Consider the following 24,256-nt stretch of genomic DNA (forward strand, 5'->3'; position numbering starts at 1 on the left):
AGAACCTCTTGCATTGTTAAGGATGTTTGAAATCTGGACTCAAATTCTTGGGCCTTAACTGGTAAATCATAGGGAAAAGGATTTTGTATCAGGTACAATAATGTGATACAATTATAAGCAAGACAGTGGAGTATTCCTGAATTATCAGCCTCACAGATACATAGCCAATTCATTCCGCATTGAATATGTAGGCTTAGAGCTTTGAGCGATTGTACAGGTTCTTCCCCTCTGCTCATCTACTGCCCCCATGAATACAGTGGCTGAAACAGGTCACTTTTAAATCTATAAATTTTCAACTGCCAGAAGCATGTCAGTAGTTTGCAGATAACAAATCAGATTTTGTCATCAGCAAAGCACCAAAGCTCGCCACTGACTTCGAAGAAAGCTGCACACAAAGATGTACTGATCTCTGCAACATGGATTTCCCCTTTCCCGTCAGTATGAATCTGGCACGAAGTCAAGGGGATGACCAGCATCCAACATGTAATGTCATTAAGCAGGGCAATCAGCCAAAACACACTGAAGTATTCTCAGGAAGCACACCAGGAAGTAAAATGTACTCATTATCCTTCATTTTTTAATCTCATTTTATAGAGCAAACTAAATGATTGGGACATACACATGGGATTAAGGTACAAGCTAAAATATTAAACATTTGAAAAAATTAAAATGTGAATTTATCAGTGAAGAAATTTGACATTCTACAAATATAAAATTAGTTTTTCAGGGACAATGGGGGTATTGAGCAGTAATTATGTGCTCAGTGAACTGTTAAAAGCCCAGTTATACCTCTTCCAACAAAATGTAATTTTTTTTCAATGATTTTTACAGCGAGGCTATGTCAGTTCAGTGATTTCTAATTGATTGCAGTGTACAAAGACTTCAGCAAATTACCCGATGGAGAAGCATAGAATCATTGCGCTTGTGTGGACTACAGAAGTTGCTGTTGGATTCAGAAGATTAATGATGGCAACCACTGACAGTAGTGATGGCGAAACTATCGCAAAATCTGGGTCAATATCTTCCCTTGGAAGGAAAGTCCAGATGTGTAAATATGTCACGGCTGATGTCTATATTTTATTTCATTCTATGGGGAGGACACTGCTCAGCCAACCGGATAATGTTAATTTCCCTATTCCTAAAAAGGCCATCATATAAAATTTAAATGTTGGCGATTGCATCCCTTTTATCGACATTGCTTATAAAGACATGAACTATGACTTGAAATTCTGAAACTGTAAGCCCACCTTTATTTCAACCCACAAAACAAAAATGGACTAATTAAAAGAACAAAGGACAGCTACACTTTAATTAGTCTCAAACATCTCCCTTATAAATTGCTCAATTTCTTTTCTCCATGAGAACATTTTAACTGCATTAAACTCACTTAAAATCTTCATTGCATTGACATTCCCTTATTCTTCCAAGAGTTCTGCCAGACTACTTATTCCTAGCTTTTAGTTTTAAAAAGACACATTTTCAAGAATTTGAACTAAAGACCTGCTACCCGACCCGAACACGTATCAGGTTTGGGTCGGGTCAGGCAACTCTTCCGGGTCTGGCCTTTGGGTCGGACGTGGTTCCGTCAGGTTCAGGGTGGGTTTTTTTTTGGGACTTGAGCAAGCCTTTAATTTGAACTCTTCATTCCTGATATTTGCCCAAAGCAACCTGGGCACCTCCATTCCAAACAAAACGAGTTCAACTGCCCAAACATCTAGCAACTTTCCAATGCCCAGTTTATTCCTGTTCTTACTTCTGTACTCTCAAACAGTTCCTACAAATTTGTGATCAAAACTGTACATTGTACTTAAAATGGAATCTGACTTCACGCAATGCAGTAAATGGTAACTTCTGATTTGTACTCTACTCCTCTTTTGATCCAATCCAGTAACATGTTCTTTTATTGATGTTAAATGCTCAGCTTTTCATTACTTTATTTAAAGTGATTTAGATTTGCCACCTTCATACAAAGGTTTAGCAATCTTCTGTAAGCTTCATTATTAATAGGCAATTATAGGAACCCACTGTTAACGTTCAGAATGTCTGGAAATTCAATGATGTGAGCAGTGTATCAAAAAAAACCCAGCCCCGAGTCACAATGCTGAAATCAGCCCTACAGTAATAAAATCAGGAAATGTTGAAAATACTCATCAGGCCAGGCAACATCTGTAGGGAGAGAAAGTTAACATTTCAAGTCAATGAATGACGTTTCATCAGAAAAAGTTAGATAGAAAACAAGTTTTGAGCACGTAGAGATAGGAAATGGTGGAGGCAAAGAACAAAAGGGACGCTCTGTGATAGGGTGGAACACAGGCATAATTAAACAAAAGGGATGATGGTTCAAGGCAAAAGGAGATGGAAATAGGACAAGAAAAAAGATGGGTCTAGAGAAGATGTAAATGTGAAAAACAGAATTATCAACAGCTACTGTCTGAAAAAATAAGAGCAGAGGTTATGATCTGAAATTGTTGAACTTAATGTTAGGTCCAGAAGGCTGTAAAGTGGCAATTGAAAGATAGGGTGCTGTTCGTTGAGCTTACACTGTTCCCGAAGCTCAACTTAAGAGGCTAAAGACAGGGAGGTGAGAATGGAACTGGAGCAGAAAATTTTGACAGGCAACAGGAAGCTCTGGAATGGAGGTGTTCCACAATGCATTTGGTCTCCCAATGTAGAGATTACATTGTGAACAGCAAATACAGTGCACTAAACTGAAAGTACTATAAGTAAATCTTTGTTTCACCAAGAAGGAATGTTTGACGCCCTGGATAATGGGAAGGGAAGAAATAAGAGGGCAGGTGTTGCATCTCCTGTGCTTGCACAGCAAAGGGAGGGGACATCGATGGTGCTGGAGAGGAGAATAAAGGTGTGGGAGGAACGGTTCCTTCGGAAAGCTGAAAGGGGTGAAGGGGGAAAAGATGTGTTTGGTGGTGACATAACTCTGGACGTGGCAGAAATGGTGGAGGATTGTACATGAATGTGGAGGCTGGTGGAAGGTGAGGACATGAGGAGCCCTATTGTGGTCCCTGGAGGGTAGGAGGGGAAGGGGTGACAAGTGCAGGAAATGCAACAGGCACCGTCAACGGTCCTGTCAACCACAGAGGGTGGGGGGGGGGAAATCCTTAGTTGAGGATAAAGGAAGACATACTGAAATAACGCGATTCAGATGACAGGATAAAGTTTTATTGTCCTAGGGTAAATAGCAATTTTAAAAACTATTCTGCATGTCTTCATCTTTACCTGCCCCATTCTTATCTGGTTCATCCTTTTTTGAATTTTTTAAGCCTGGATATTTGGAAAGTAGCATTCTTAGCATTGTTGCTTCATTGACCCTTAAGCCATTAACACACCAAGACCCCTTCACCCCGGGAGTGGGCATTGTCAGGCAAATAAACATCTTGCATAGATAGACAGTAGCTGGGTCCAGGTAGTCTTCAGCATGAGCAGTTTCTGCACTTACCAGACATCCGGTTACTAAACAATCCCTCCCTCCATTCTAAATTACAATTCTCTCAGTACCAGTGTCATGGCTTTCTCTGCATAATTGCAAATTTAGCCCACATTCAAATTTTGAACAATAAACCTATACCTACAAGATCTGTTTCTAAACTGTCAAAACTAATTTCACAAAACACACACAGCTGACAGACCCTTTCAATACATCACCATCTCTATCCAAGATACAAGACGACAGGCTGGGTTTGAAATCAGTTATTAGATTCCCAGTTCAGATTTTTCATTCAAGGCAGAAAACTAAAGATTTGTCAACAATTCCTTTTCTCTTCAGTTTCCGTCCCTGAAGGCAATGTGCCCTCCTAGTTGCATCACCAGCAGCCTTAGCTTCTTCAACCATTCTTCATGCCCAAGCCTAATGTCAGCATGCTCCTAATTGTGGGCATCACTATGAAGCCCAATCTGATCAACAGGCATGCTTGCCATGTGCTTTATCCTCTTCCCCTATAACTATGCCATAGTCCCTAATCAGATCAATGAATGCAGCAGATAACCAGTCAGGGGTGGAGAAGAGTCACTCAATTGTCACTTCCCAGGAAGCTTAAAAAAATCAGTACCTTTCCTATGTTCAGGGACCTCTCCAAAGGCAGTAAAGCACAATAGGAAGTAGAAATAGGGATAATCCACTTATACCCAATCCATGTCAGGGCACCAAATTTCAGTTTTTTGCAAGAATCAGCAATTTGTGGAAAATATGTTGTGTCCAGACTTACACTAGTCTTTAATACTGTGAGGCATTTATTTAACTCTTCGGACTTTTACTTCCTTCTGTGGACAGAGGTGCTGGCCCCTTGTCAGCTCCTCAAATAGAATAAGGAATACTAAGATCGGAAACTCTACGGCCACAATATACTAACTGAAGATTTATAAAGTTTCTAAGAATAGCCTTGAAGGGAGTGCAGCTACTAGAGAACTGTGATGGCAAATGTAAAGGCTGCATTAATTTAATTCATATTGTTACACACCATACTCTGGATAACAATCAGGGTCACAATCTGATGCAACTATTACCCATTTGTTTCCTCTCCATAAAATGTCTGTAAACACAGAATACCAATTGGAAGCATAGCCAAAATAATCAAGCATTTCCTTTCCAGAATACTATTCAGGCAGTTTGCTCAAATACCACTGTTGGCTTCGGTTCACAACTTCGCCACAGTCCCCAGTTGTGCAACAGCAAGACAGTTTATATCTCCTTATTCGCAGAGGCGGCTGTTGTACAACTCACCTGATGTGACATTTAGCTTCAACCCAACACAAAGTGTTGGCTTACAGCATGCCCATTCAGCAGCTCAAAACACAAGTGCAACAAATTGTGGCACCAAGAATTGTGCAGATGTCTCCTTTATGCTCATGTTTACAAATCGGATGATTAATTCTCTCGATTTCCATCCTGCTGGTTCAGGTACACTGTCCTGGCTTACCTAGGTCACTGTAGAAATGCATATTTCTATGCCAAATTAGGTTTAGTTTCATCATACAACTCAAAGGACTGAGTGTAAGCAAACTAACTTGCATTTATAAAATGGCTTACAAAACCTCAGGTCTTCCCAAAGCACTTCATTCAACTTTTGATGTGTAATTGCAGTTGTAATGTAGGAAACATGGCAACAATTGTGCACATGGCAAGATCCCACAAATAGCAAGGAGATAAATGGCCAGATAATCTGATTTAGTGATGTTGCTTGAAGAGTAAATAAATGTTAGCCAGACCAATGACAGAACTTTTATTGCTCTGTGTCCTTGAGGGGACTGATGGGGTCTCAGTTTAACAGCTCCTCCAAAAGAAAGCACCCGCAACTGTGAAGCCCTCCCTCAGTACAGCACTGAAATGTCAGTATAGATTATCTGCTCACATCGCCTGAGTGGTCTTTGAACCTACAGCCTTCTGACAGAGGTACAATTGCTACCACTGATCTGGTGCAGCACTGGGTATTCCGTGAATAAGCACACAACATGGAATTCTGCTGACAGCTCAGCAAGTTTACTGGACAAAAAGCTGAATCAGTTTGATTTCTGATCCAATTACTACTAGTTGACATCAAATCAGGGTCATGGTATGCAAACTCTGCTGACTCAGTCAGAACAGTAGAGGGGGGGGGGGTGGGAGGAGGGAGAAGTGGTCTAGGGTCCTATTCCTTCACAATCTGCAGCAAACCATACTGAGAAGTTTATCTATAGAATAACCTGTCGAATTGTAAGTCAACTCTAACAAGAATGAACACTAAGTATCAGAGGATGTCTTGAAATGTAACTCAATTAACCCAGTGAGTCCAATCTCCAATGTCACGAGTGAGATAAATTTAAAAAATACGGACGCTCCCTCATTCCACGTCCGTTTCAACCACCTACACTGTTGCCAATCAGAATATACTCATGTCTGGAGGCCGCTCTTTGGGCGTCGCATGGAATGATACACCACATGGTGGCTGCATGTAACAGCGAACCTCAATTTGTAGCCGCTGCTCGGGCCTCACGCCTTTTAATCTTTCGAGAAAAAGAGGCGCTTCTATATCAGCCTGAGTAGGCGACCTTCAAGTTCGGTTTTTGGGAATGATTTGAGTCCAGTTCAAGCGTGTACTTCGCAACAGTGAATGGGGGCGGGGAGAGGAGAGGCTAGAGGCCGTTTCACGTGGTCCCAGCATTTCTCTGGTCTCCCTCTCTGTTACCCTCAATCCTCACATTATCAGTCCTGTCCAAAGTCTGATCCCCACCCCACCCCTCTTCTCCCCGCACTTTTGACACTCACCGTCGGCCGGCTGCTGGAAGTTGACATAGGCGTAGCCCAGCGAGCGGCGGGTGATCATGTCCCGGCACACGCGAATGGAGAGGATGGGCCCGGCCGGCGAGAACTTCTCGTACAGCATCGCCTCGGTCACGTCTGGGTGCAGGTCGCCCACGTACAGCGAGGCCATGGGGTAACTGGGTGCGCTGGGGTTCATGGTGGTGGTGGCGGCCGAGAGAGGGGGGGGGGGGGGGCGGGCGGGGTGGTGGGGGGAGAGGAGGAGTGGGGAATTGGAGGGGGGGGGGGGGGGGTAAATGAGAAGAGAACCGGTCACTTAAACTTCACTCACTTGCTGCTGCGGCAGTCGTAAGGGCAGATGGAAGAAGCGGCGCCCCTTCTCTCTCTTTTCCAAAAAAAGAGGGAAAATCAGATAAAAATAAGGGAAAGTAGGAAGGAAAAAAAAAACACTACAAAAAAAAAAATCAGCTCTCAAGCGGCGGATTGGGATGGGACTGACAGGCCGGGAGGAGATTCAAACGGATCAAGCGTCGAGTGAGAGGCCGGCCGGGAGCAGCGAGAGGAGATGGCGCCTGCGGGCGGGCTGGAGGAGGCCGGGCCGGGTCTGGTCTGGTCCGGTCCGGGCTAATGAAGGAAGCTTGGAAGGTAGTTTGTCTGTGACGATCCCGAACCGCTCCTCGCGGGTTCTTTTCCTTGTCGCGTCGTCGGTTTACTTTTAATTTTTTTTTTCTTCTTCTTCTTCTCGGTTCCCAGACGTTGAGAGTCTTCTCGGGGATATTATTTAGACGTTGAGACTTGATTTCTTTTTTTTTTCCCCCACCCCGCTTTTTTTGGATTTTTAAAATTTTTTTGGGTAAGAGTTTTTTCCGCTTTTTTAAATTTTTTTTCTTTTTTTTAAATCATTTATATATATAGATAGAACAGAAAAGTGTGCTGACGGGAGAGCTCGGATGGAGCCTGGTGCACACAGACACACACACACACACAGCCGGGGATCGGAGGGTCAAACGGATAAACTCGCCGTTATTTATAGCTTCGCCCCGCGTCACTTCCGGCGGCGCACCCGTCCCCCCCGCCCTCTCGTTTCCTGCGTCACAGTCTCGCCAAGTGGAGCGATCCGTCCTGAACGGCGCGTGCGCCTGCGCAGACGGGGACGTCACAATCGTGCGTCGGAGCACTTCTTCCGCGCTTGGAGAAAATAGTCCCAACCTCTCCTCTCCGCAAAGTAATCCCGCCGTTTAATGATCGCGAGATTTTACACTGGCTCTCGGCAGCGAGATGAGGTGGTTGTCCTGGCAGGTATTACCTGCAATGTCTTGGTGGGTACACCTTGATGGTTTGCTCTGATTTATTTACCTGGAAAAGCTAGATTTAGGTATTAGTTCATGGAACCTTTATTCCCTTTTTTAATACATCAGTTTTACTTTTATGCACATTTTTCGAACTTGCATATCAATGTTTTGTATCTGGCACGCATTTGTAGAGCAAAACCTGTATGAAGGGACTGAGGAATAACCACAGGGACCTAAACATTGCTACTACAGCAATATAAATATACTGACGAAACTGATGGTTCGTCTGGGGAGTGCAGTCACAGCCAAGGCCATGGTACCGCAGGTGGCTCAGCTGCATAGGGGGGGACACAAGGAAGACTGGAAGAGCGATAGTGAGAGGAGATTTGATAGGGGAACAGACAGGCACTTCTGTGGATGCAGACCTGAATCCAGGATGGTATGTTGCCTCTCTGGTGCCAGGGTCGAGGATGTCACTGAATGGCTGCAGAGCACTCTGACGGGGGAGGGTGAATAGCTAGCAATCATGGTCCACATTGGTACCAACGATATAGGTAGGAAGAGGGATGTGGTCCTAATGTGGGGAGCAATTATAATATTTCCAAGTTTGTGGATGACACAAAGCTTGGTGGGAATGTGAGTTGTGAGGTGGATGCAAAGAGGCTTCAAGGGGATTTGGACAGGCTGAGTGCACAGGCAAGAATATGGCAGATGGAATATAATGTGGATAATTGTGGTTATCCACTTTGGTAGGAGGAACAGAGATACAGACTGAGGTGTCCTTGTTCATAAGTCATTGAAAGCTAGTATGCAGGTTCAGTAAGCAATTAGGAAGGCGAACGGTATGTTAGCCTTTATCTCAAGAGGATTTAAGTACAGGAGTAAAGAAGTCCTGCTTCAGTTATATGGAGCATTGGTGAAGCCGCACCTGGAATATTGTGTGCAGTTCTGGTCCCCTTGCCTGAGGAAGGATATACTTTCCATAGAGGGAGTGCAGCGGCGGTTCACCAGACTGATTACTAGGATGGTGAGAATGACCTATGAGGAGAGATTGAGGAGACTGAGCCTGTATTCTCTGGAGTTTAGAAGAATGAGAGGCAACCTCATAGAAACTTACAAAATTCTTAAAGGGATAGACATGGTAGATGCATAAAGGATGTTTCTCCTAACTGCAAGGTTTAGAACCAGGGAGACAATCTCAGAATAAAGGGCAGGTCATTTAGGACTGAAAGGAAGAGGAACTTCTTCACTCAGAGGATGGTAAATCTCTGGAATTCTCTGCCTCAGAGGGTGGTGGAAGCTCAGTCACTGAGTAAGTTCAAGACAGAGATTGATAGATTTCGAGTTGCTAATGACATCAAGGGATACGGGGATAGTGCGGGAATATGGCATTGACATAGACGATCAGCCATGGTCTAAAAGGCGGAGCAGGCTCGAAGGGCTGAATGGTCTATTCCTGCTCCTATGTCGTCCGGAAAGAGTTTACTGAGCTAGGTAAGAAATTAGCAAGCAGAACCTCAAAAGTAGTCCTCTCCGGATTACTCTCAGTTCCACGCACAAGTGTTTATAGAAACAGGAGGATGGTGCAGATGAATACGTGGTTGGAAACTTGGTGCAGGAGGAAGGGCTTTAGATTGCTGGGGCACTGGGACCAGTTCTGGAGAAGGTGGGACCTGTAGAGGCCAGATGTGTTGCATCTGAACAGAGCTGGGACAAATTTCCTTGCGAGGCAATTTGCTAGTACTATTGGGGAGGGTTTAAACTAAATTGGCAAGGGTGTGGGAACTAGGAGGAAATATCAGAGAGGAATACCAAGGTGCACAGAATACTGGGAGAGCTAGATAACACTAAAGTAGAGAATAGCAAGTTATTAGGTGGAGTTAGAGTAAGGGAGAAAGTAATAAACTCTAAATCAGGGTTATTGTCTATGTATGTGAATGCATTGAGTGTTAATAAGATTGGTGAGTTACAAGCACCGATTGACATGGAAATATGATGTGGCTATAACAGAGACCTGGCTCAAAGAAGGGCAAGACTGGATATTGAATATTCCTGGATACAAGGTGTTCAGGAACGATAGGAAAGAGAAAAACGGGGGAGGGGTGGTAGTATTGATTAAGGAGAGCATTGCAGTGCTGGAGGAAAAGGATGTTCCAGAGGAGTCGAGGACAGAATCAATTTGGCTACAGCTAAGGAACAAAAACAGTGCAGTTACATTGCTCAGTGTTGTCTGTAGGCCATAAGCGAGTGGGAAGGACATGGAAGAACGAATTTTCAAGGAAATTAGAGAGGTGCAAAAATTATTGGGTAGTTATAATGGGGGACGTTAATTATCAAACATAGACTGGGATAGTAGTAGTATAAAGGGCATTGAGGGACAAGAGTTCCTCGAGCGTGTTCAGGAAAATTTTCTCCAGCAGTATGTTTCTAGTCCAATGAGAAAGAACGTGGGCCAAGTGGATCAAGTATCAGTAGGAGATCATTTAGGGGACAGTGATCATTGTATCATAAGGTTTAGGCTAACTATGGAAAAGGACAATGCAGAGTAAGAATAATTAACTGGGGTAAAGCCAACTTCAATGGGGTAAGAATGGAGCTGGGGTAAATAAATTGGAGTCAAAGGTTGGCAGGAAAAATGGTAGCTGAACAATGGGCTACCTTCAAAGATAGTTAAGGTATGTTCCCTCGAAGGGGAAAGGTAGAGCAAACAAATCCGGAGCTCCCTGGATGACAAAAGAGGTAGAGATTAAGATAAAGAAGAAAAAGTGTGCTTATGACAGATGCCAGGTAGAAAATACTATGGTGAACTAGGCTGAATATAGAGGGGAAGTGAAAAAGCAAATAAGAGAGAGCATGAAAGGAGACTGGCAGCTAACAATAAAAGAAATCCCAAAGTTTTCTATGGACACATAAACAGTAAAAGCAGGAGTTGGGCCGATTATGGACCGTTAAGGGGATTTACACATGGAGGCAGAGGGTATAGCTGAGGTATTAAATGAATACTTTGCATCTGTCTTTATCAAGGAAGAAGTTGCAATCCAGGCAATGATGAAAGAGGAGGTAATTCAGACACCTGAAGGGTTTAAAATTGATAAGGAGGACATTAGATAGCCTGCAAGCGGATAAAGAACCAGAACCAGATGAGATGTATCCAAGGATACTGACGGAAGTGAGGGTGGAAATCGTGGAGGCACTGGCCATAATTTTTCAGTCTTCCTTAGACTCGGGGGTGGTGCCAGAGGACTGAAGAATTGCAAACATTACACCCTTGTTCAAAAAAGTGTGTAAAGATAAGCCCATCAACGACAGGCGAGTCAGTTTAACTTTGGTGGTGGGGAAGCTTCTAGAGAAAATAACTTGGGACAAAATTAATAGTCAAAAGGACAAATGCGGGTTAATTAAAGGAAGTCAGCATGGATTTCTTAAGGGAAAATCATGTTTGACTAACTTGCTGGAGTTTTTGAGAAGGGCAATGCAGTTGATGTGGTTTACATGAACTTTCATGATACAGCGCCACACAACACAATTGTGAGCAAAGTTATAGCTCACGAAATAAAAGGGACAGTAGCAACATGGATATGGAATTGGCTTGAGTGACAGGAAACAAAGAGTAATGGTTAATGGATGTTCTTCGGGCTGGAGGAAGGTTTGTAGTGGAGTTCCCCAAAGGTCAGTGTTGGGATCCTTGCTTTTCCTGATACATATTAATGACCTAGATCTTGGTGTACAGGGCACGATTTCAAAGTTTGAAGATTATACAAAACTTGGAAGCATTGTGAACTATGGCGTAGAACTGCAAAAGGACATAGACAAGTTGGTGGAATGGGCGGATAGGTGGCAGATGAAGTTCAATGCAGAGAAACGTGAAGTGGTTCATTTTGGTAGGAAGAACATGGAGAGACAATATAAAATAAAGGGTACAATTCTAAAGGGAGTGCAGTAGCAGAGGGACCTGGGTGCATATGTGCATAAGTCATTGAAAGTGGCAGGACAGGTTGAGAGGTTTAAAGCATACAGTATCCTGGGCTTTATTAATAGGGGCATAGAGTACAAGAGCAAGGAAGTTATGTTGAACTTAAATAAGACACAAATTTGGCCTCAGCTGGATGATTGCGTCCAGTTCTGGGCACCACACTTCAAGAAAGATATGAGGGCATTGGAGAGAGTGCAGAAAAGATTCATGAGAATAATTGCAGGGATGAAGGACTTCAGTTATGAAGATAGATTGGAGAAGCTGGAACTGTTTTCCTTGGAGAAGAAAAGGCTGAGAGGTGATTTGATAGAGGTATTCAAAATCATAAAGGGTCTAGACAGAGTAGATAGAGAGAAACTATTCCCACTTGTGAAAGGATCAAGAAAGAGAGGGCACAGATTTAAAGTAATGGGTAAGAGAAGCAAAAGCGACATGAGGAAAAACGTTTTTACACAGCGAGTGGTTAAGGTCTGGAATAGAGTGTGGTGGGGGCAGGTTCAATTGAAGCATTCAAAAGGGAATTAGACTATTATATGAAAAGGAAGAAAGTGTAGGGTTATGTAGAGAAGGCGGGGAATGGCAGTAAGTGATTTGCCCTTTCAGAGAGCTGGTGCAGACTCAATGGGCCGAATGGCCTCCTCCTGCATTGTAACAATTCTGTGATCAACATTTTTTTTTATAGAACAATATGTAGCATCTTTAACATAGAAATATGTCCCAAGGCACTTCATGGATTATCAAAACTTTGGGCACTGAGCTAAAGAAAAAGATATTAGGAGGGATGATCAAAGATTGGCCAAAGAGGTAGTTTTTAAGGAGGGTCTTAAAGGAGGAGAAGAGGCAAAGGGGTTTAAGGAGGGATTAATTATTTAACTAAACCTAAGAACTAGGAGCAGGAGTAGGCAATTCAGCCCCTCAAGCCTGCTCCGCCATTCAATATGATCATGGCTGATCTCATCTCTGCCTCAACTCCACTTTCCTGCCCGTTCTCCATAACGCTTCAACCCATTACTAATTAAAAATCTGTCTATCTCCTCCTCAAATTTACTCAATGTCCCGGCATCCACCGTACTCTGGGGTAGTGAATTCCACAGACTCACGACCCTTTTGAGAGAAGTAATTTCTCCTCATCTTTGTTTTAAATCTGCTACCCCTTATCCTAAAACTATGACCTCTCGTTCTAGATTGCCCCACAAGAGGAAACATCCTCTCTATGTCTACTTTGTCAATCCCCTTAATCATCTTATATACCTCAATTAGATCTCCTCTCATTCTTCTAAACTCTGGAGAGAAAAGGCCTAAACTGCTCAATCTCTCTTCATAAGACAAACCCCTCATCTCTGGGATCAATCTAGTGAACTTCCTCTGAACTACCTCCAATGCAACTACATTTCTCCTCAAGTAAGGGGACCAAAACTGTACGCAATACTCCAGGAGCAGTCTCACTAATGCCTTGTACAGTTGCAGCAACACTTCCATACTTTTATACTCTATTCCTTTAGCAATAAATGCCAAAATTCCATTTGCCTTCCTTATTACCTGCTGTACCTGTATACTAGTTTTCTGCGATTCATGTATGAGGACACCCAGATCCTTCTGCACCGAAACTCTGAAGTTTCTCTCAATTTACATAATAATCTGCCTTTCTATTCTTCCGACCAAAATGGATAACTTCACACTTATCCATGTTAAACTCCATCTGCCAAATTTTGGCCCATTCACCTAACCTATCCATATCCATTTGTAAATTTCTTATTTCTTTATTGCAAAGTGTTCAGTACCCCTGTCACAAACTCTGTTCCCTCACCATTGACTCCATCCCTTTCCCTCGAAACCATCTTAGGCTGAACCAGACTCTTTGTAACCTTGGTGTTATATTTGAGCCTGAGATGAGCTCCCTATCACACGTCCACACCATCACTAAGACTACCTACTTCCACCTCTATAACATTGCTCGATTTCAATTTTGCCTCAGTTTATCTGCTGCTGAAACACTTGTGCCATGCCTTTGTTACCTCCGAACTTGATTATTCGAATACACTCCTGGCTGGACTCTAACGTTTAACTCTCTGCAAACTTGAGGTCATTCAAAAATCTGCTGCATGTGCCCTAATTCACATCAGGTCCTACTCACCCATCTCCCCTGTGCTTGCTGATCTACATTGACTCCCAGTCAAGCAACAATTCAATTTTAAGATTCTCATCCTTGGTCCCCCCGCCACCATCCTGCCCTATTATCTGCTCTCCCTGCCTCCAAACCCAATGCGGGGAAAGCATAAAATTCCTCCCCAAAGATTTCAGCCATATGTGGGCTGAAGTAGGGGCTGAAGCACATGATACCATGGAGGTGGAATTTGGATTTTGTGATGGAGCGAGTTGGGGATTTTTAAATTCATTTCATGGGATGTAGGTGTTGCTGGCAAGGCCAGCATTTGTTGCCCATCCTTAATTGCCCTTCAGAAGCTGGTGGTGAGCTGCCTCTTGAACCACTGCAGTCCATCTGCTGCATAAATGACCTTCCCTCCATCATAAGGTCAGAAGTGGGGATGTTCGCTGACATTTGTACGTGTTCAGTACCATTCGCAACTCCTCAGATACTGAAGCAGTCCATGTAGAAATGCAGCAAGACCTGGACAATATCCAGGCTTGGGCTGATAAGTGGCAAGTAACATTCGTGCCACACAAGTGCCAGGCAATGACCATCTCCAACGAGAGACAATCTAACCATCTCCCCTTAGCATTCAATTGCATTACCATCGCTGAATCCCCCACTATCAACATCCTAAGGGTTACCATTGACCAGAAACTGAACTGGAGAAAACACATAAATACTGTGGCTACAAGAGCAGGTCAGAGGCTAGGAATCCTGAGGCGAGTATCCCACCTCCTGACTCCCTAAAGTCTGTCCACCATCTACAAGGCACAATTCAGGAATGTGATGAAATTCTGTTCACTTGCCTGGATGGGTGCAGCTCCAGCAACACTCAAGAAGTTCGACACCATCCAGTACAAAGCAGCCCACTTGATCGGCACCCCATCCACCACCTTCAACATTTGCTCCCTTCACCACTAATGCACAGTGGCAGGAGTGTGTACCATATACAAGATGCACTGCAGCAACTCATCAAGGCTCGTTCGACAGCACCTTCCAAACCAGCGATCCCCTCCACCTAGAAGGACAAGGACAGCAGACACATGGGAACAGCACCATACATCCCATGAAAGAATAAAAAAAGACACTACCCTGAGGAACTCCTGCAGAAATGTCCTGGGGATGAGATGATTGGCCTCCAACAACCACAACCATCTTTCTTTTGTGCTAGGTATGACTCCAAACAGTGGAGAGTTTTCCCCCAATTCCCATTGACTTCAGTTTGGCTAGGGCTCCTTGATGCCACACTCGGTCAAATGCTGCCTTGATATCCAGGGCAGTCACTCTCACCTCACCTCTTGAGTTCAGCTGTTTTCTCCATGTTTGGACCAAGGCTGTATCAGGATTGGACAGCATTCTTATGAACAGTCTTGTTCAGCCTGAGCCAATGGCCAGGGAAATGAATGGAATTGGTGGCAAAAATATGGAGTTTGTGATGTGGTCCAAAGACAATGGCTTTATTTCCCAATATTTTATGTGGAGGAGACTGTGGCTCTTCTAAGATTTCAAAAACGTCTTCCCGATGGGAGAATTCCGAGCTTATTCATTAAGAAAAACATCATTTGATCTGATCTTTTCACCATGATGATCTCCGAGGTAAAGTAAGTCAGCTCACCCACCAGCTTTCGCCACATCCTTGGCGTGTCCTCTGATTTTTTTCTTGTCCCAGATCCACCCTCCCACCAGTGACTAGCAGCAGAAACACCAAAGTTGTCTCCTTACAAGATGAAACCTAACCTATGTCCCACTGCTTTGCCAGCAGTAGTCAAACCCAGGAAGGGCATCGCCAGACAAACGAATGCCGCGCTCTGATTGGTCTAGCAGATCTGAGGGCTGACTAAGTTTGATGTTTCCGCGGACCATGAATATTTTTTTTTCCAAAATATACTTTATTCATAAAAAACTGTAAAATAAATACATTCCCAAACAGTTCCAAAAAGCACAAAGTCAAAAAGTACAAGGAGTGCAAAAGAGATCAGCTTCCTTCAATACAGGAGTAAGCTGCCACACAATTCTTCCATTTCATTTTACATGCTATGTACATTTTACAGCAAACCAAATATTTTCTGGATACAGTTCAGGGGTTTTTCATTGGTCCAGCCCCTCAGCACCTTGGTGGGGGGTACCTTACACAGTGGTCTTTCCCCATTGAGCCTTTGCTGCGGCTGCCCCAAGCTTTAGTGCGTCCCTCAGCACGTAGTCCTGGACCTTGGAATGCGCCAGTCAGCAACATTCGGTCGTGGACAACTCTTTGCGCTGTAAGACCAGCAAGTTTTGGGCAGACCAAAGGGCATCTTTCACCAAGTTGATAGTCCTCCAGCAGCAGTTGATGTTTATCTCGGCGTGTGTCCCTGGGAACAGACCAGAGAGGACAGACTCCTGTGTTACAGAGCTGCTTGGCATGAACCTCGACAAAAACCACTGCATCTCTTTCCACACCTGCTTTGCAAAGACACATTCCAGAAAGAGGTGGGCAACCGTCTCTTCCCCACCACAGCCACTTCGAGGGCATTGTGCAGAGGGTGTGAGACTCCGGGCGTGCAGGAAGGATCTGACAGGGAGGGTTCTTCTCACCACCAGCCAAGCTACATCTTGGTGCTTGTTTGAAAGTTCTGGTGATGAGGCATTCCGCCAAATGACTTTGGCAGTCTGCTCAGGGAACCATTCGATCGGATCCACCATCTCCTTTTCCCATAGGGCCTTGAGGACATTCCGTGCAGACCACTGCCTGATGGATTGGTGGTCAAAGGTGTTTTTCCGTAGAAACTTTTCCACGAAGGATAGGTGGTACGGCACTGACCAACTGGATGGCGCGTTCCGCGGCAATGTGACCAGACCGCAACACGGGGGACAAATAGAACCTCAGCATGTAGTGACACTTGGTGTTTGCGTACTCCGGGTCTACGCACAGCTTGATGCAGCTGCACACCAAGGTGGTCATCATGATGAGGGCGGCGTTGGGTACATTTTTCCCTCCCTTATCAAGGGGTTTGAACATAGTGTCCCTCCGGACCCGGTCCATTTGGATCCACATATGAAGCAGAAAATGGCTTGGGTGACCGCTACGGCGCAGGTGTGGGGTATGGGTCAGACCTGCGCCACGTACAGCAGCAACGTGAGCGCCTCGCATCTGATGACCAGGTTCTTACCCACAATGGAAAGAGATCGCTGCTCCCACATGCTCAGCTTATGGTGTATCCTGGCTACTTGCTCCTCCCAGGTTTTGGTGCACGCCCCGGCCCCTCCGAACCATATCCCCAACACCTTCAGGTAGTCTGACCTGATGATGAAGGGGACAAAGGACCGGTCAGCCCAGTTCCCAAAGAACATGGCCTCACTCTTGCCGTGGTTAACTTTGGATCCCAAAGAACATGGCCTCGCTCTTGCCGTGGTTAACTTTGGTTCCCGAGGCCAGTTCGAACTGGTCGCAGATGCTCATCAGTCTGCGAACGGACCGCGGATCCGAGCAGAAGACGGCGACGTTATCCATGTACAGGGAGGTTTTAACCTGAGTGCCTCCACTGCCTGGGATTGTCACCCCTCTAATGCTCGCAACCTTCCTAATAGATACAGCAAAGGGTTCAATACAGCAAACAAACAAGACGGGAGAGAGGACAGCCCTGTCTGACTCCAGATTGGATCGGGAAACTTTCTGATTCCCACCCATTGATTGAGACTGCACTACTGATGTTCGTGTAGAGCAGTTTGATCCAATTGCAGATTTCCTCCCCAAACCCAATTTTGGAGAGCACATCCATCATGTAGGTGTGTGATATCCTGTCAAAAGCCTTCTCTTGGTCCAGGCTGATGAGGCAGGTGTCCATCTCCTGTCCTGTACATAAGCAATCATATCCCTGAGTAGCGCAAGACTATCAGAGATCTTCCTGCCGGGTACAGTACAGGTCTGATCGGGGTGAATCACCAACTCCAGAGCAGACTTGACTCGAGTGGCTATGACTTTGGACGGAATCTTGTGGTCAACATTAAGCAGTGAGATAGGCTGCCAATTTCTGATTTCTGCCCTCTCCCCCTTCCGCTTGTAGATGAGGGTGATCATGCCTTTCCTCATGGATTCTGACATGCTGCCGGCTAGAAGCATACTTTCGTATAACTCCAGCAGGTCTGGGCCGATCCAGTCCCACAGGGCTGAATACAAATCAACCAGTAAGCCATCGCTTCCGGGAGTTTTATTCGTCTCGAAGGACTCGAAGGCCTTTGTCAGCTCATCCAGAGTTAGCGGCTTGTCCAGTCTCTCCCTCATGCTGTCATCTAAGACCTCTGTGATAGATGACAGGAAGGACTGGGAGGCTCTGCAGTCTGTGGGCTTCGCGTCATACAGCCCAGCATAAAAGGATTTGCTGATCCTTAGTATGTCAGACTGCGAAGACGTTACCGAGCCATCCTCTTCCTTCACGCTGCAAATCACAGAGCTCTCTGTGTGTACCTTTTGGAAGAAGTAATGTGAGCACGTCTCATCCTGCTCAATGGAGCGGACTCTTGACCGGAAGATGATCTTGGAGGCCTCCGTGGCGAAGAGCGAGGCCTGCTGGCTCTTCACCTCATAGAGGTCCTCCTTGACCTCGACCCCCATCGACTGCAGCCGGAGCAGATTTTGCATATTTTTCTGGAGTCGGGACATTTCCCTCTGTCTCTCTCTCACCCTCTGAACACCTTTGTGGATGAAGAACCTCTTGATGTTCTCCTTAATCGCTTCCCACCAGTGAACTGGAGACTCAAAGAGGGGTTTCACGGTCCTCCAACCTTTGTAATCCCTTTTGAGTTCCTCAACGTTCTCTGGGGTTAGCAGTGTAGCATTGAGCTTCCATGTCCCCCTGCCAACCTGCTGGTCATCCTGTAACTGACAGTCGGCCAGGAAGAGGCAGTGGTCGGAGAAGAACACTGGCTTGACGTCAGTGGATCCGCCCGTGACAGTACGGGACACAAACAGGAAGTCAATCCTGGAACGGGCAGACCCGTCCGATCTTGACCATGTGTATCTACGCTGCGTTTCGTCTGCAGGTTTGCTGAAGACGTCGTGCAGTTTGGCATCTTTAACTGTTTCTATTAGGAATCTGGACGTAGCGTCCATTTTGCTGTCGTCACTGCCGGATCGTCCAGCTGCATCGATGATGCAGTTGAAGTCACCGCCTAGGATGACCGGCCGGGACGTTGCCAGCAGTAGTGGGAGCTGCTGGAAAATGGTCAGCCGCTCGCTGCATTGAACTGGGGCGTACACATTAATCAACCGGAGCGGAGCATTGTTGTACATTACATCTGCTACGAGGAGGCGACCGCCCACCACCTCCTGCATGTTCCTGCATACCCATCGTGTGAGCAAGCTGTTTCACAATAGTTGGGCTCAGAAACCCCTCCTGGTTTTTCATGCAGGGGTCCTTCCGCTGGGGTGACATCAGGGGGGTCTTGTAGGCAGCAAAGATTGGGTTATCCTCTGCTGCTTCCATCTGTTCCTCCTCGAAAACATCACTGCTCCCGGCTTCCCGGAGCTGAGGTGCGCCAGACGCGTCTTTGCTCTCGGTGTCCCGGAGCTGAGATGCGTTAGCCACGTTGTTACGTGTGGCGCTTTGGGGTTGGGGCACGCCGGGCCCATCACAGCTTCCAGTGCCCGGGGGCTGGGATGCTTTATCTTCCATCTCCTTGGAGTTCTGCCGCCTCTTTTGAAGGGGCTGTCGTTCCAGCATTCCCCCGTCCAGTGAAGAGGAGTTGTTGCAGTCTGATTCAGAAGATAGCCTCCTCTTGCCACTGGTTTGGGTGGTGGCCTGTTCCGCTTTGGGATGTTTTTTCTTTGTGGTTTTCCTCTGGACCACTTGCCACTGACCTGTTTGTCCATCTGCTGCCTCCTCCTCCCTTGATTCTGTCTGTGGAGGAGGGGTTTCCGGGCGCAGGGTAGATGCTGGGTCGCTGGTTTCAGCTGCCTCCCCTTCCTTCTCCTTCTCAGGTTGAAGTTCCTCACTGCGGAGAAGGTTGCTGGTCTCCTTTCGAACACCGGACGCCTTCGTCAAACCTTCTCCCGGCCTTTCCTTGGACCTTGCCGCCTGAGCGTAACTGAGGCAGCATTTGGGGCAGGTTTTGTAGAGATGGCCTGCCGCACCGCACAAGTTGCAATACTTAGTCTGCTTACAGTCCTTGGTCTGATGGCCTTCCTCCTTGCAGTTCTTGCAAACAACCGTGCTGCAGTTGGCTGCCACGTGACCAGATTTGCCACAGGTGCGGCAAACTCTGGACTGCCCAGCGTAGACCAAGAAGCCTCGACTTCCCCCGATAGCAAAGCTGGAGGGAGGGTGGATGATGGCTCCACTGGGATCTACTTTCAAGGTCACCTTGACCTGCCGCTTGCTGGTCCAAATCCCAAAGGGGTCCTTGACATTAGTGCTGCTGCCGGCCACCTCGACGTACCTGGCGAGAAAGGTGAGTACATCCACCACCTGAACATGGGGGTTGTAGAGGTGAATCGTCACCACCCGGTCCCGTTGTGACGGAAGCGTGAAGAGCGGCTCCGCTGTGAGGATCGACAGTGGCGCCCGGTCCCCTTCCTCCTTGAACGCCTTCAGGAACTTGACGCATCCCGCCACGTTCCGGAACATCACGTCGAAGTATCCACTGCTGGGGAAATCCTGCAGGCAGAAGACGTCCGTCGCTTGAAATCCGCAGCAATCGAAGAGAATTTTCTTGATGAAGAAGGTGCGATCGACCGGTGCATCTCCTTCCTTGTCCTTCACGACCACCCGAACGGTGTTGCGCACGCCCAGGCCGGAAGCTCGAAGATTGGTTATAGCCATTTTACTCAAAGCTTCCCCAGGATCAAAAGGCAATGATCATGGTCTCTTCTCAACCAAGTAAGCACTGATAAGAACAGATACTACACTTGATCTTAGCCAAAAGGCCGAGAAGCGATGAATTATTTTTTTTTTATTTCCAAAATATACATTATTCATAAAAATCTGTAAAAATTACATTGCCAAACAGTTTCAAAACAGCACCAAAAAATACAAACATTGCAAGGGAGATCAGTTTCCTTCAATACTGTCATGAGTTTCTTCCCAACCCTTCTGTTTCACAATTGTCATGTCAATTACAGTTTTACATTTACAGCAATTGAGAATATTAACGATACAGTTCGAGGGGTTTCCCATGGATCCAGCCCCTCAGTCCAGCTTGGTGGGGGGACCTTACACTGTGGTCTTTCCGAAGCGATGAATATTTTTTTTTAATTTCCAAAATATACTTTATTCATAAAAATCTGTAAAAATTACATTGCCAAACAGTTTCCAAACAGCACCAAAAAATACAAACATTGCAAGGGAGATCAGTTTCTTTCAATACTGTCATGAGTTTCTTCCCAACCCTTCTGTTTCACAATTGTCATGTCAATTACAGTTTTACATTTACAGCAATTGAGAATATTAACGATACAGTTCGAGGGGTTTCCCATTAAACCAGCCCCTCAGTCCAGCTTGGTGGGGGAACCTTACACTGTGGTCTTTCCCCATTGAGCCTTTGCTGCGGCTGCCCCAAGCTTTAGTGCGTCCCTCAGCACGTAGTCCTGGACCTTGGAATGTGCCAGTCTGCAACATTCGGTGGTGGACAACTCTTTGCGCTGGAAGACCAGCAAGTTTCGGGCAGACCAAAGGGCGTCTTTCACCGAATTGATAGTCCTCCAGCAGCAGTTGATGTTTGTCTCGGTGTGCGTCCCTGGGAACAGCCCGTAGAGCACAGACTCCTGTGTTACAGAGCTGCTTGGGATGAACCTTGACAAAAACCACTGCATCTCTTTCCACACCTGCTTTGCAAAGGCACATTCCAGGAGGAGGTGGGCGACCGTCTCTTCCCCACCACAGCCAACGCGGGGGCATTGTGCGGAGGGGGCGAGACTTCGGGTGTGCATGAAGGATCTGACGGGGAGGGCCCTTCTCACCACCAGCCAAGCTACGTCTTGGTGCTTGTTTGAAAGTTCTGGTGATGAGGCATTCCGCCAAATGACTTTGACGGTCTGCTCGGGGAACCCTCCGACATGATCCACCGTTTCCTTTTCCCGTAGGGCCTTGAGGACATTCCGTGCAGACCACTGCCTGATGGACCGGTGGTCAAAGGTGTTTTCCCGCAGAAACTGCTCCACGAAGGATAGGTGGTACGGCACCGCCCAACTGCATGGAGCGTTCCGCGGCAATGTGACCAGGCCCATCCTTCGCAACACCGGGGACAGATAGAACCTCAGCACGTAGTGACACTTGGAGTTTGCGTACTGGGGATCTACACACAGCTTGATGCAGCCGCACACGAAGGTGGTCATCAGAATGAGGGCCACGTTGGGTACATTTTTCCCGCCCTTGTCCAGAGATTTGAATATCGTGTCCCTCCGGACCCGGTCCATTTTAGATCCCCAGACGAAGCGGAAAATGGCTCGGGTGACTGCCACGGCGCAGGAGTGGGGTATGGGCCAGACCTGCGCCACGTAGAGCAACAACGTGAGCGCCTCGCACCTGATGACCAGGTTCTTACCCACAATGGAGAGAGATCGCTGCCCCCACATGCCCAACTTTTGTCGTACCTTGGCTACTCGCTCCTCCCATGTTTTGGTGCACGCCCCGGCCCTTCCGAACCATATCCCCAGCACCTTCAGGTAATCTGACCTGACGGTGAAGGGGACAAAGGATCGGTCAGCCCAGTTGCCAAAGAACATGGCCTCGCTCTTGCCGTGGTTAACTTTGGCTCCCGAGGCCAGTTAGAACTGGTCACAGATGCTCATCAGTCTGCGCACGGTCAGCGGATCCGAGCAGAAAACGGCGACGTCATCCATGTACAGGGAGGTTTTGACCTGAGTGCCTCCGCTGCCTGGGATTGTCACCCCTCTTATGCTCGCATCCTTCCTAATAGACTCAGCAAAGGGTTCAATACAGCAAACAAACAAGACCGGGGACAGAGGGCAGCCCTGTCTGACTCCAGATTTGATCGGGAAACTTTCCGATTCCCACCCGTTGATTGAGACTGCGCTACTGATGTTTGTGTAGAGCAGTTGGATGCAATTGCAGATTCCCTCCCCAAACCCCATTTTGGAAAGCACGTCCATCATGTAGGTGTGCGATATCCTGTCAAAAGCCTTCCTTCCGAAGCGATGAATATGGCTGTATTCAGGGATGCGTTTCTGAACTGGGATTCTTCCCAGCATAGTGTTTGCCCAGGGGCACAGTACTTCATCCGGCGACTGTATGGTGAGCCGAGCATAAAGAATTTAAAAAAAAATTAAACTTACCTTTTGGAGGCCTCTTGGTCCCAATCCAGCTCCTTGCTGCGCAGGGCTGGCAGGAAGTTAATAACATTTCCTGCTCAAGGCTACTGGTAAAAATTGCAACCAGAGCCTGATGATGTCATCAGGACCTGACATGCATATGTTAAAAGGACCCCTGGTGGCTTTGGGTGGCTGTCCTTGCTGCCTGTGGTAAATATTCTAGCAGTTTAGCTCTCAGTGGTGCATAGTTTGCGTTGATCAGTGATTGTGTCCCCTGATTTAGATTTGAGGGGGGCAATCTGCTTGACGGTTGGCCCAAAAGCTCTCTTAATGCCATCATACATCCCTCTGATATTTCCTGTGTCAGAGGCCAGCTGGATATGACTGCATAGGTGTTGCCAGTAGTCATTTGCGCAGCGCCTGGCTGTTCTTTGTGCAGCACTTCTGGCAGCTTTAAGTGCTAGGGATGTTAACTCGCTGGGGGCTTTCTTGTAGTTCAGCAGTGCAATGCGCTTAGCGGCTATGACAGGTTCCAGCTCTTCAATGTGAGATTGAAACCAGTCTGCATTCCGCTTCACACAATTGTCGTAGGTGGTCAAAGCTGAGTCATAGATGGCGTCTCTGATGTGGGCCCACTTGGTCCCTGCATCCCCTGTGGGAGTGTTTTGGAGGGCTTTTTCAAGTGCATTTAGAAATTTGCGTAACAGCTGTGGATGAGAAACTCTGCTAATGGACCGCTGGGTGGAACACTACCTAGAACTGTACTCCAGAGAAAATGTTGTCACTGAGACCGCCCTCAATGCAACCCAGTCTCTGCCAGTCATGGATAAGTTGGACGTACAGCCAACAAAATCGGAACTCAGTGATGCCAGTGATTCTCTAGCCAGCGGAAAAGCCCCTGGGAAGCACGGCATTACCCCTGAAATCATCAAGAGTGCCAAGCCTGCTATACTTTCAGCTGTGCACGAACTGCTTTGCCTGTGCTGGGATGAAGGAGCAGTACCACAGGACATGCGCGTTGCCAATATCATCACCCTCTATAAAAACAAGGGTGACCGCGGTGACTGCAACAACTACCGTGGAATCTCCCTGCTCAGCATAGTGGGAAAGGTCTTCGCTCCTGTCGCTTTAAACAGGCTCCAGAAGCTGGCTGAGCGTGTCTATCCTGAGGTACAGTGTGGCTTTTGAGCAGAGAGATCCACCATTGACATGCTGTTTTCCCTTCGCCAGCTACAGGAGAAATGCCGTGAACAACAGATGCCTCTCTACGTTGCTTTCATTGATCTCACCAAAGCCTTTGACCTCGTCAGCAGAAGTGGTCTCTTCTGACTACTAGAAAAGA

General features: G+C 46.6%; 1 protein-coding gene and 1 pseudogene across 3 annotated transcripts in view; both read right to left on the minus strand.

Moving 5' to 3' along the window:
- The window catches only part of pabpc1b (poly A binding protein, cytoplasmic 1 b), a 38,472-nt gene extending 15,460 nt beyond the window's left edge, over positions 1 to 23,012 (minus strand). For 2 of the 3 annotated variants that reach the window (XM_068032376.1, XM_068032375.1), the window contains exon 1: positions 6,260 to 7,263. In XM_068032376.1, the coding sequence (XP_067888477.1) occupies positions 6,260 to 6,452 (193 nt within the window). In that variant the 5' untranslated portion in view covers positions 6,453 to 7,263. Of the gene's footprint in view, positions 1 to 6,259; positions 7,264 to 14,476; positions 14,689 to 22,938 lie in introns of those variants that run through there. The other variant, XM_068032377.1, reaches the window with a different exon arrangement.
- Positions 20,475 to 20,583, minus strand: LOC137370345 (U2 spliceosomal RNA; annotated as a pseudogene).
- Positions 23,013 to 24,256: the final 1,244 nt, after the last annotated feature.

The sequence above is a fragment of the Heterodontus francisci genome, chromosome 5 (genome assembly GCF_036365525.1).
Source record: "Heterodontus francisci isolate sHetFra1 chromosome 5, sHetFra1.hap1, whole genome shotgun sequence".
NCBI lineage: Eukaryota > Metazoa > Chordata > Chondrichthyes > Heterodontiformes > Heterodontidae > Heterodontus > Heterodontus francisci.